Genomic DNA, 14,168 nt, shown 5'->3' on the forward strand with positions numbered 1-14,168 from the left:
TTTTCTGAAAGAATTTCAAACCAGCACATATTAATTTTGCTATTTATTCATTAGGTTTAAATTTAAAGGCCGCTACAATCTAGTTGTTGTGTAGAATGACTAAACCATACAACATTCGTTACCTGCGTGTTTTGGACTAACGATGGTGCTCTTACAAACTCTGAATAAGTGCGCGCCAATATTCAACACTCACCGAATTACTTCTTACAAATTTAGACAGGGTTTCGATCCGAGGGAGGCACTGTGCACGTTTGCCAGGAGCCGCTGGTTTTCTCGGGGTGTTCCCGCCACCTCCACTGGTCACGGGCAGCAGCGGGGATGGATGGGCAGACTATAAGTGGCGACGGCACACCGCTACATGAACAGCTACCCGGCGGCGGGGCAATCCGTCATGCGTAGCTGCGCCCCGCACACGCGCGCACGATGAAGAATGAACTGCTATCTGTCCATCGCACAACAACCGTGCGCCCGCAGAGGGAAACCCCCGCCAAGACAAAGAGTAACTGATAATGAACCACGGAAAAAAAATCGAGGGCCTCTTGCGGTCACAAGCGGCATTTCCGGCCGGTTTATTCTTCTGGTGGGTTCAGGAAATCGCTCCTATGGGAGTAGTAGGTATCCTAAATTATTTTGAATATATGATTTAGTGGTTTTATACATGATTTTTAAACAGTGTCTAATATAAATATAGTTGAATTTTTATAAAATACGTATGAAATTTTAATAAACTTTTATTTTGTGGTTTTGGGAAACTTAAAAACCAATTTATATTTCAAACCTATCATGAACATACAGTTGTAAATAGTTTTTAATTAAGCGTCTATATGTGGTTCCCGTCGTAAAACTTCTTATTTTCAGGTTATCATTCATAGATTCAAAATAAATAAAAGATATCTAAAATCATATAAACTCTAGCTTTTCGGAGTTTTGGAAAAATCACATGGCGTAGTGGCTGGCTGGTGGGCCAAAGAGTCCGGGATTAATTCCCTGGGTTCAGGACTGGGTAATACTGACGTCCCTTCCCCTCCATCCCGTGGAAGGCAGTGGTAAACCACTGCAGAATCATAATGTTGACATGGACCGCAGCTGTGCGTGTGTGATCATGTCGCGACCTGTCTCTGGACCAGCGTTCTAGTTCAGCGAGTTCGCTTCCACTGTGCGCTTCACGCTCACATTTAAGGAGTTCTCTATTATATACATGTAATCTGTATCGTTATTCCAAATATTGGTGCACTTTTTGTTGGTTTATCATCTACCGATAGCTTTAAAAAGAGACTCTTCAAGAAGTCAGTATACTCATTTCGTAAATTAATTGACCGTTTTAGTTCAGAGTGCCGCTTTGTGACTTTACTGGTATAAAAGCTTGAGTTTTTGAGAATAGAAATATTTAAAAAAAAACATACTGCAAATATTTGAATTTTTTTTACAGAATATCACATTTAATTTACCGAAGGGCACTTTTCGAGATGTAGGTAAAAAGCCACAAATGAATTATAATCAGATGCTTTGATCATAAATGTTTTGCAAGAAATAGGCTATGTAATATCAGTTCTGAAAGTGTTTTAGTGTGAATAAAAAATAAATTTAAAAAAATTTGCCACAAACTAAGCATGAAATTGAGAAAAATAGGAAGAAATAAGGCATGCTTTCTTCATTTAAATTCTTCGTGGATTAATGAGAAAATTGTTTTTAAAGATTCATTTAAATGTGTATCTGACACAGCAAAAGGTCCTATTGTATTTGGCCGGTCAGCAAAGTCGTTTAATAGTTGTGCTCCTACTAAAAGACGAGTTTGGCCACAGGAATTCAGTTGAGAAAGGAAAGTAAACGGATTCGGTATCAAATATAAAAGAACTTTACCCTGCATCCCAAAATAGGGGTACAGTTACGAAGAAAGTCCGGAGGTCCTTAACATCACAAGCAATAGTTTTTACCGGAAAAAAGCACTTGCATTAATGATAAATACTAATTTTTCTAGACGTCAACATGAACTACTACGAGAGCAAGCTGCAAACTTAAACTGTACATTTCATCCCGCGTATTATGAAGTAACATAATCAACACAGTAATGTTATCCAGAAATATCGGCAGAAATACCCCTGCAGTACAAAAAACATAGACACAAGTTAGTGACGTTAAATTTTAAAAAGAACTTAAAAAAATTGGTTGTCTGTTATTTTAACTATAACTTTTATACATGTTTGCTATTTAACTTCTTCCAATCTGTGTTATTCTGTTAAGAATAGGACGATGATAGGAAAAGTAGGAAACGAATGGGAGTGTTTCAAGTTTAATGTGTCTCGAAAAAGTCAAATCGATGGTTGTTCCAATCGAGTGGAAGAGAGATAGATGCGGCGCGAGCGTACAATGAGCGTAACGGGACATAGCGTAACGGGACAATGAGTCATCCTTTTTCGTGCGTGCAGCCGGCGTTCATCGATTTATTAGACGTTGTCACGTCAAAAAAGAATACAACAGTTTATATGGTTACAAACATGCACATAAGAGGCTGTGTTTGTGGAATCATTTGGCGAAACTTGAACGATGTGTTTCGTGATCTCACGTTCGAGCGGGAGAGTTGTTTCTGAGCTTCGCAATTATTGCAGCACATGACTCGCATTGGCGTAACCAGGATTTGTGTATGGGGGGTGTTAAGAAGCATGGCTCCCCCGTATTAAAGCGGGGGGTTCGGGGGGTCCTCCCCCAGGAAAATTTGGATTTTAAGGTGTAAAATAGTGCTATTTTAGCAGTTTTCGGTACTTAAATTTAAATATTGTAATGGTAAAAATTTGATTAATTTTAATATGAAATTTGTTTGAGTGATGAATAAGAAATTAATTAACGATTTGGTGCTAAGGGGGGGGTTGAACCCCCTGGCTACGCCCCTGCATGCCTGTCTACGCTGCGACTCGGACCACGTGTGACTGAGGCCGCTCTGCGCCGCAGGAAGCAGCGGTGACGCGGCGGGCAACGGGACAGCGGGCAGACGGCAGCTGTGGCTGTGGCGGCCCGCGACACCTCTGCGAATCGCGGGCACAGTGTCAAGGTCAGGCGGGCAGGCCTACGTCACTCAAGCTCAGCTCCGGTCACGCGTGTGTGCTCTGTCGTGCGTCAGTGCCGCCGCTTTGTGATGCCTTCTTTTCACAGACGAGAGAGCCAAACGACCGATCGTGCATCTTCGGGTTTTTTTTTTTTTGATCATTGTAAATAAATATGGCGGTGTTGATAAAAGGATACTAATGGTCAATTAGGTTAGGTTAGCTACATTATCAATACTTTAAAACAGTGTGGACGGTTGATTTGGTTAGGATAGCTCAGGGCCCCCACAATGCCGGTGCTACCATTGCTATGACAACGGGGCCCATGGGTCTAGGGGTCTGCGAAGGAAAGAAAAAACTTAAAACAAAAAAGCAGACAATTTTAAATAAATCATACAAAACAATTAAAAAGTAAGGCCTAAATTTAGTTACCGATGAAATATTACACCAGAGTAATATTATTCGGAATATGCTGTGCGTACAGAACGTGTCTGAATCTACAACTGTGAGTAGCAAAACCACCACCAATTGACGTGACATCATGTTGACAGTGCAGAACACTTACACTCATTTATTGGCCATTATTCAAAATCAATTTACGTTGACAATCGAAACACTGAATTAAAACTAGTTTTAATATTTTTTTTTTAATAAATGTGAAAAGGTTAAACAATTATAATTAAAACAATATACATAAAGGAAAAAACTTTTTTTTATCTCCGTTAGAAAAAAAAGGAGGGGGGTGGGCATCATGACTTCTAGTAACGGGGCCCACAGAATGATGTGGGGGGTCCTGGGATAGCTACATTAAAGATACGGAAAAAAAGCATTAACTTCGGGAAACTTCGGGTTACTTCGGGTTTTGGCTCCCTCGTCTGTGAAAAGAAGGCTTCCCCATCACGTTAGCATTGCCAGTGCTTCTGACGTGAATACCATACGTCTTTAAAATTGGTTCCATAGTGGGATGCAATTCAAATAAACGAATGATAACAAAATCGGGTGATACAGTTTGGTGTTGCAGCTACAGTCTATCATCTCCATCCAAAATTTAATTACACCTCTGGATAGCTAAATGATCGAAGAATTCGTTACGTTAAGTGAGGACTGTGACGCATCGCACACGGTGGAGGGGGAAGCGCCGCCATTTTGAGGTCATTTTGTTGCGTTTCGAGATTTATATTTTGGTATAACTTTTGACCCGGAGAAGCTAAGACGTTCGTTTGAGTTTCAATCGTCAGCTCTCGTCAAAATCTATCGTTTGAATATATAAAACGTTAGTGTAAAATAGTTACAGTGAATATATATGGTGTTAAAATATAAAAAAAAAATAGTTGCTATCATAAACAAAACATGTAAACCCGAAGGACTTCTTAGTGTTCAAACATAATTATAACATACATAAAATAGCGTATTTTATATTTTGTATAGAAAAGGTTACCTGTTACGTAGACGTATTCACGTACGACACACGGCCGTGTCCATGACACAGCCACACACCCCCCTCTTCTTCTTCTTTTTTTTTTTTTTTAATGGACGTATTACTCTCTATTTCCAATGCGCAACTTCTGCCGCTAGTGTTGTCCTTGTTTCGGTGTGGTCTGCTGCCAGTATGTGTCATAAAGCACAACAATTTTATACACAACTTCATAATGTATTGAATATATATTTTTTTTAATTTATGTAAAAAAATTGTATCTTGTAGAGGAAAATTTGTAATTAAAATTTTGGAAATGCGTTTCCCTGTTGTATTTCATCAAGAGCATCATCTTATAATATTCATTTTTTTATAAGGAGACGTAACTGAAAGACGCCTTCTTCACTTCAACCATTTTTATTAAAACCTAATCTGATATTTAATACAACAAATTTTGGCTCTGTTTAGCATAGCACATAATTTAATGTACTGCATTGTTAGTAATATTGACCGACTGCAAAAATGTTTCTCCTGTGAAATAAAAATTGGCGTTTAACGTTGAATTTTTTTTCAGAATGACAACTGTTATAATGCTGTCAATACACACTATTTAATGGGAAAAATTAACAAATAGTAAAATTTTAAAAAATTAAAAATTATTATAATCAACGTTGGTATACAAAATATTTTTTTTTTATGTTAAGTCGTGTAGTATCAAACAGTGGGCGTAATTGACTCTGTACTGCAAACTAAAAGTGAGACATCTTGTAACTCAAATACAGAAACCTTAAAATTTAGTTTACTCGTTTCGTTATACTTATATATTATTTTTGTGGCAGTGTCGAAGTTATTTCGGCATTTCTGCGACTCTGAGCCTTTGACAACCAATTGGCAGTAGACTTTTTTTTTTCCGGCAGGGTTCACGTCGCACAGCTGTGCACAGGGGATCGAGGTTACTGTGGGATCCGAACCACCTTCATACTACCGACTTGGTAGCCCGGGACCCTCACCACGTGACGGCTGTACAAAGAACAGTCAAGTTGGAGTTCAGCCCGACTCCAAATAAATCTGCGAGATGGCTATCTCACTGTTCATATTTGCGTGGAATATTTCCCGTGAAAGCCTCGAAAGACTTGTTCGACACGAGTGTAAATTCGGCACGACAAAGAAGCACTGTTGTCGCCTCTCCCAGCGCGCACTGTGCATGCGCTAGCACAAAATAAAAATGGGGTACGTGACCGGACGTGTTTCATCGGCGATATCACGTAGGAAGCAAGCGCATTAGCTATCGCGATAGTTGCTGTTGGCGCAATGGTGCGTCCGCTAGTGGTAACTAACTGCACTCGCGTTAGTCTGTCAACACTGCAAAACAAAAAGTCCCTGGCCAAAAAACTACATGATTTAACTGGAGCACTGGGCTTGTTTGAGATGTTATAGGTACAGTTTCACGTCTAATTGCTGTGCTGCACGGACCATCGACTGGGTGCTTGGACACTGGGTCTCGCGGCGGTGGTCTGGGGGAGGGGAGGGGGGGGGGGGGCACAACGCCGATTCTTGACGCGAGAGTGACCCTTATTTACAGGATCCGTTGGAGATGGTGGTTTTATCGTGGAAACATTTCGCTAGAAGATACTGTTCAGGACGCCAAAACTTTCTTCGCTTACGGTTGGCAGAAACGTTTGTTAACGTCGTGTGGTCATTGTTAGCCGCTTTGCGGTCAACTGTGTTATCACTAGCCAAGGGAAGTGAGTGTGCGCTGATCGGAGGTATAGTAAAAACCGCGTGAACTAAGCGAATCAGAGTCTATAAAATCACTATCTCTAAGTACGGTGAATTATGAAAACGAGGCACCAGAATGACAGTTGGTCTGTTTGTGCCTGAGGACGGGAACAGAGCTCAGTACCCGAAACGTTGGTTTGTCTTGGGATGCCTACTGTGTTCGACTGTGCTGTCTCGTTGTGCTGTCCAGATTATCTGTTCAGTATCATTGTTGGGTTCGTCTGTTTGTCGCTGTGTTCTCCAAGGTCTTTTTTTTTGTCTTTATTAACTATTCTTGTTGCAACTGTGTCCGTCTGTGCTGTGGTATTTTGCTGAATTATTTCTTTCACTGAATTTTCTGTGCTGTCTATGCTTTTAACTTTTGAAATCGGTTGACTTTGGCTTGTTTTCTGTGTGTTAGCATATTCGTCTTTTTTTGTCCGGTATTGAGGATTCTTATGACATAAATGTGTAACCATGAATGTCATATGTCCATAAAACATCTTTTATCAGTCTTTCACACTGCAAGTACAATTAAGAGAACAGTGGTTTCGCCAGCAGATTTTCTTACCGCAATGAAAACTTCGACAGTCGCGACTAGAAGCAGCTGTACGAGGCCCGCTTCTGCAGCGATGACCCCAGTAGGGTGTCGTTCCGGCGAGCGAGCAACATAAAGATAACGCGCTTATTTTATTTGGAAATTAGCGAACTGTGCGGTATTTATCGGCAACCTAACAACCTAAAATTCGTTAAAGTTTCGAATGTTGGCTTTTTTTTTTTTTTTTAGTTCATTGCTGGGAACATTCACCATAAATATTTCAGATTATCTATTTTCCAATACGGAACAACCAAGAAACTATATGTTAAAGTGCTTTATCTTTTGTTTCAAAACTTAAAAACTGCACCTGGTAGCCATGCTTATTTCATTGCTACCAAGATGATTCAACAATGTCAACAAAAAAAATTCTAAAGTATAATAGTTTGCAATCATACTCAATACGCCACTACGTTAATACACAATTCCATAAATTCTGAACTAATAATGTCTGCTGTAAAATTACTTTTTTTTTTATTTAAATTATTTTGTTCAAAACTTAATTTTTTTTATGTTGGCATTTCTGAACCGCGCTGTTTTGCTAGTGGCCATGATGCGCCTCTCTGGAGCGGCCTGGCACTCACCTGGTAGCCGCGGCATGTCCGGCGAGCAGCTGACCACGCAGACCCGGGTCTCGCTGTGACCCGGCGCGGCTGCCCCGGGGACAGGATGTGCGCGCGTCGCCTCCGCCCGCAGCGCCCCGCGCGGCCCGGGCGCCAACTATCCTGTCAGTAACAACCTGTTCCCGCGAGTACGGGCTTCCTTATAACGATTTCCTCCGAGAATTTTAACTCTTGTGACATTGATTTCAACCAATTTCGATAAAGTTATATTTCATTACACTAGTAGAAAACAATTTTATTTTTAATTTTTGAGCATCAAGTTAAAAGTTATAGTATTTTAAAAAAATACCGTTAATTTGATTAATAAAAGTAAGCCAAGCAACAGAGAAATAAATATGTTTTAATGTGTAGTGATTATGAAATAGTGAACTACATATACATATATCAGATTTGTGAATAGAATACGAAAATACAGCTGTTATTATACTCTACAATAAATAATAAAGTTTAATGCAGACGTTTATCAAACACTATTGAAGAAACAATGAAATTATTTTAGTGCAAGTTTTTAAATAAAGTAGTAATTAAAAATATTTAAATGGTTTAAACCCTCACAAAACTGTTTATGACAATTTGTTTTTATTGAAATGTTGTAGTAAGATAATTATTTTTGTATATTTTATTTATAATTAATACCATAAGTTAAATTATAACGCTTGAAATAAACATAAATAAAGAAAACCATAAAAACATAAAAGTAAATAAAAATAAACAACAAATATTTAACTATTACATAAATATGTAGTGAAAAAATTAAAATTCCACATTTTAAAGAATGAGCTCATATGAGAGATTTAAATGAAATCATTTATTGGAATTTTTTTTTGTATGTATTTAAAGTAAATGCTAATTATCTATGCCAACGTTCGGCAACATTGTTTTTATTAAGAAAATATGAAATTGAAATGAATATGTAATCGTCACATACACGCCATCAACACTGAGATCCGACAATACCACAAGCACAGCCTGGCATCAACCAAGGACTTCAGCTCCCAGCCAATGAACCAAGGACTTCAACTCCCAGCCAATGAACCAATGACTTCAGCTCCCAGCTAATGAACCAAGGACTTCAGCTCCCAGCCAATGAACCAAGGACTTCAACTCCCAGCCAATGAACCAATGACTTCAGCTCCCAGCCAATGAACCAAGGACTTCAGCTCCCAGACAATGAACCAATGACTTCAGCTCCCAGCTAATGAACCAATGACTTCAGCTCCCAGCTAATGAACCAAGGACTTCAACTCCCAGCCAATGAACCAAGGACTTCAACTCCCAGCCAATGAACCAATGACTTCAGCTCCCAGCCAATGAACCAAGGACTTCAACTCCCAGCCAATGAACCAATGACTTCAGCTCCCAGCTAATGAACCAAGGACTTCAACTCCCAGCCAATGAACCAATGACTTCAGCTCCCAGCCAATGAACCAAGGACTTCAACTCCCAGCCAATGAACCAAGGACTTCAGCTCCCAGCCAATGAACCAAGGACTTCAACTCCCAGCCAATGAACCAATGACTTCAGCTCCCAGCCAATGAACCAAGGACTTCAACTCCCAGCCAATGAACCAATGACTTCAGCTCCCAGCCAATGAACCAAGGACTTCAACTCCCAGCCAATGAACCAATGACTTCAGCTCCCAGCTAATGAACCAAGGACTTCAACTCCCAGCCAATGAACCAAGGACTTCAGCTCCCAGCCAATGAACCAAGGACTTCAACTCCCAGCCAATGAACCAATGACTTCAGCTCCCAGCTAATGAACCAATGACTTCAGCTCCCAGCTAATGAACCAATGACTTCAGCTCCCAGCCAATGAACCAAGGACTTCAACTCCCAGCCAATGAACCAATGACTTCAGCTCCCAGCCAATGAACCAAGGACTTCAGCTCCCAGACAATGAACCAAGGACTTCAACTCCCAGCCAATGAACCAATGACTTCAGCTCCCAGCTAATGAACCAATGACTTCAGCTCCCAGCTAATGAACCAATGACTTCAGCTCCCAGCCAATGAACCAAGGACTTCAACTCCCAGCCAATGAACCAAGGACTTCAGCTCCCAGCCAATGAACCAAGGACTTCAACTCCCAGCCAATGAACCAAGGACTTCAGCTCCCAGCTAATGAACCAATGACTTCAGCTCCCAGCCAATGAACCAAGGACTTCAACTCCCAGCCAATGAACCAAGGACTTCAACTCCCAGCCAATGAACCAAGGACTTCAGCTCCCAGCCAATGAACCAAGGACTTCAACTCCCAGCCAATGAACCAAGGACTTCAGCTCCCAGCTAATGAACCAATGACTTCAGCTCCCAGCTAATGAACCAATGACTTCAGCTCCCAGCCAATGAACCAAGGACTTCAGCTCCCAGACAATGAACCAAGGACTTCAACTCCCAGCCAATGAACCAATGACTTCAGCTCCCAGCTAATGAACCAATGACTTCAGCTCCCAGCTAATGAACCAATGACTTCAGCTCCCAGCCAATGAACCAAGGACTTCAACTCCCAGCCAATTAACCAATGACTTCAGCTCCCAGCCAATGAACCAAGGACTTCAGCTCCCAGACAATGAACCAAGGACTTCAACTCCCAGCCAATGAACCAATGACTTCAGCTCCCAGCTAATGAACCAATGACTTCAGCTCCCAGCTAATGAACCAAGGACTTCAGCTCCCAGCCAATGAACCAAGGACTTCAACTCCCAGCCAATGAACCAATGACTTCAGCTCCCAGCTAATGAACCAATGACTTCAGCTCCCAGCTAATGAACCAAGGACTTCAACTCCCAGCCAATGAACCAAGGACTTCAACTCCCAGCCAATGAACCAATGACTTCAGCTCCCAGCCAATGAACCAAGGACTTCAACTCCCAGCCAATGAACCAATGACTTCAGCTCCCAGCTAATGAACCAAGGACTTCAACTCCCAGCCAATGAACCAATGACTTCAGCTCCCAGCCAATGAACCAAGGACTTCAACTCCCAGCCAATGAACCAAGGACTTCAGCTCCCAGCCAATGAACCAAGGACTTCAACTCCCAGCCAATGAACCAATGACTTCAGCTCCCAGCCAATGAACCAAGGACTTCAACTCCCAGCCAATGAACCAATGACTTCAGCTCCCAGCCAATGAACCAAGGACTTCAACTCCCAGCCAATGAACCAATGACTTCAGCTCCCAGCTAATGAACCAAGGACTTCAACTCCCAGCCAATGAACCAAGGACTTCAGCTCCCAGCCAATGAACCAAGGACTTCAACTCCCAGCCAATGAACCAATGACTTCAGCTCCCAGCTAATGAACCAATGACTTCAGCTCCCAGCTAATGAACCAATGACTTCAGCTCCCAGCCAATGAACCAAGGACTTCAACTCCCAGCCAATGAACCAATGACTTCAGCTCCCAGCCAATGAACCAAGGATTTCAGCTCCCAGACAATGAACCAAGGACTTCAACTCCCAGCCAATGAACCAATGTTTTCAGCTCCCAGCTAATGAACCAATGACTTCAGCTCCCAGCTAATGAACCAATGACTTCAGCTCCCAGCCAATGAACCAAGGACTTCAGCTCCCAGCTAATGAACCAAGGACTTCAGCTCCCAGCTAATGAACCAAGGACTTCAACTCCCAGCCAATGAACCAAGGACTTCAACTCCCAGCCAATGAACCAATGACTTCAGCTCCCAGCCAATGAACCAAGGACTTCAGCTCCCAGCTAATGAACCAAGGACTTCAGCTCCCAGCTAATGAACCAAGGACTTCAGCTCCCAGCCAATGAACCAAGGACTTCAACTCCCAGCCAATGAACCAATGACTTCAGCTCCCAGCCAATGAACCAAGGACTTCAACTCCCAGCCAATGAACCAAGGACTTCAGCTCCCAGCTAATGAACCAAGGACTTCAGCTCCCAGCTAATGAACCAAGGACTTCAACTCCCAGCCAATGAACCAAGGACTTCAGCTCCCAGCTAATGAACCAACGACTTCAGCTCCCAGCCAATGAACCAAGGACTTCAGCTCCCAGCCAATGAACCAAGGACTTCAGCTCCCAGCTAATGAACCAAGGACTTCAGCTCCCAGCTAATGAACCAAGGACTTCAACTCCCAGCCAATGAACCAAGGACTTCAACTCCCAGCCAATGAACCAAGGACTTCAGCTCCCAGCCAATGAACCAAGGACTTCAACTCCCAGCCAATGAACCAAGGCCTTCAACTCCCAGCCAATGAACCAATGACTTCAGCTCCCAGCCAATGAACCAAGGACTTCAACTCCCAGCCAATGAACCAATGACTTCAACTCCCAGCCAATGAACCAAGGACTTCAGCTCCCAGCCAATGAACCAAGGACTTCAGCTCCCAGCCAATGAACCAAGGACTTCAGCTCCCAGCTAATGAACCAATGACTTCAGCTCCCAGCTAATGAACCAATGACTTCAGCTCCCAGCCAATGAACCAAGGACTTCAGCTCCCAGACAATGAACCAATGACTTCAGCTCCCAGCTAATGAACCAATGACTTCAGCTCCCAGCCAATGAACCAAGGACTTCAGCTCCCAGACAATGAACCAAGGACTTCAACTCCCAGCCAATGAACCAATGACTTCAGCTCCCAGCTAATGAACCAAGGACTTCAACTCCCAGCCAATGAACCAATGACTTCAGCTCCCAGCTAATGAACCAAGGACTTCAACTCCCAGCCAATGAACCAATGACTTCAGCTCCCAGCCAATGAACCAAGGACTTCAACTCCCAGCCAATGAACCAAGGACTTCAGCTCCCAGCCAATGAACCAAGGACTTCAACTCCCAGCCAATGAACCAATGACTTCAGCTCCCAGCCAATGAACCAAGGACTTCAACTCCCAGCCAATGAACCAATGACTTCAGCTCCCAGCCAATGAACCAAGGACTTCAACTCCCAGCCAATGAACCAATGACTTCAGCTCCCAGCTAATGAACCAAGGACTTCAACTCCCAGCCAATGAACCAAGGACTTCAGCTCCCAGCCAATGAACCAAGGACTTCAACTCCCAGCCAATGAACCAATGACTTCAGCTCCCAGCTAATGAACCAATGACTTCAGCTCCCAGCTAATGAACCAATGACTTCAGCTCCCAGCCAATGAACCAAGGACTTCAACTCCCAGCCAATGAACCAATGACTTCAGCTCCCAGCCAATGAACCAAGGACTTCAGCTCCCAGACAATGAACCAAGGACTTCAACTCCCAGCCAATGAACCAATGACTTCAGCTCCCAGCTAATGAACCAATGACTTCAGCTCCCAGCTAATGAACCAATGACTTCAGCTCCCAGCCAATGAACCAAGGACTTCAGCTCCCAGCTAATGAACCAAGGACTTCAGCTCCCAGCTAATGAACCAAGGACTTCAACTCCCAGCCAATGAACCAAGGACTTCAACTCCCAGCCAACGAACCAATGACTTCAGCTCCCAGCCAATGAACCAAGGACTTCAGCTCCCAGCTAATGAACCAAGGACTTCAGCTCCCAGCTAATGAACCAAGGACTTCAACTCCCAGCCAATGAACCAAGGACTTCAACTCCCAGCCAATGAACCAATGACTTCAGTTCCCAGCCAATGAACCAAGGACTTCAACTCCCAGCCAATGAACCAAGGACTTCAGCTCCCAGCTAATGAACCAAGGACTTCAGCTCCCAGCTAATGAACCAAGGACTTCAACTCCCAGCCAATGAACCAAGGACTTCAGCTCCCAGCTAATGAACCAATGACTTCCGCTCCCAGCCAATGAACCAAGGACTTCAGCTCCCAGACAATGAACCAATGACTTCAGCTCCCAGCTAATGAACCAATGACTTCAGCTCCCAGCCAATGAACCAAGGACTTCAGCTCCCAGACAATGAACCAAGGACTTCAACTCCCAGCCAATGAACCAATGACTTCAGCTCCCAGCTAATGAACCAAGGACTTCAACTCCCAGCCAATGAACCAATGACTTCAGCTCCCAGCTAATGAACCAAGGACTTCAACTCCCAGCCAATGAACCAATGACTTCAGCTCCCAGCCAATGAACCAAGGACTTCAACTCCCAGCCAATTAACCAAGGACTTCAGCTCCCAGCCAATGAACCAAGGACTTCAACTCCCAGCCAATGAACCAATGACTTCAGCTCCCAGCCAATGAACCAAGGACTTCAACTCCCAGCCAATGAACCAATGACTTCAGCTCCCAGCCAATGAACCAAGGACTTCAACTCCCAGCCAATGAACCAATGACTTCAGCTCCCAGCTAATGAACCAAGGACTTCAACTCCCAGCCAATGAACCAAGGACTTCAGCTCCCAGCCAATGAACCAAGGACTTCAACTCCCAGCCAATGAACCAATGACTTCAGCTCCCAGCTAATGAACCAATGACTTCAGCTCCCAGCTAATGAACCAATGACTTCAGCTCCCAGCCAATGAACCAAGGACTTCAACTCCCAGCCAATGAACCAATGACTTCAGCTCCCAGCCAATGAACCAAGGACTTCAGCTCCCAGACAATGAACCAAGGACTTCAACTCCCAGCCAATGAACCAATGACTTCAGCTCCCAGCTAATGAACCAATGACTTCAGCTCCCAGCTAATGAACCAATGACTTCAGCTCCCAGCCAATGAACCAAGGACTTCAGCTCCCAGCTAATGAACCAAGGACTTCAGCTCCCAGCTAATGAACCAAGGACTTCAACTCCCAGCCAATGAACCAAGGACTTCAACTCCCAGC

General features: G+C 43.3%; 1 protein-coding gene across 3 annotated transcripts in view; it reads right to left on the bottom strand.

Annotated features, from left to right (window-relative positions):
• Nucleotides 1-14,168, bottom strand: part of LOC134530391 (espin-like) — a 98,440-nt gene that overhangs the window by 78,658 nt on the left and 5,614 nt on the right. Inside the window, exon 2 of one of the 3 annotated variants that reach the window (XM_063365168.1) lies at nt 7,390-7,544. In XM_063365168.1, the coding sequence (XP_063221238.1) occupies nt 7,390-7,405 (16 nt within the window). In that variant the 5' untranslated portion in view covers nt 7,406-7,544. Of the gene's footprint in view, nt 1-6,781; nt 7,354-7,389; nt 7,700-14,168 lie in introns of those variants that run through there. The other 2 variants (XM_063365167.1, XM_063365169.1) reach the window with 2 other exon arrangements.

This window comes from Bacillus rossius, chromosome 3, assembly GCF_032445375.1.
Source record: "Bacillus rossius redtenbacheri isolate Brsri chromosome 3, Brsri_v3, whole genome shotgun sequence".
NCBI lineage: Eukaryota > Metazoa > Arthropoda > Insecta > Phasmatodea > Bacillidae > Bacillus > Bacillus rossius.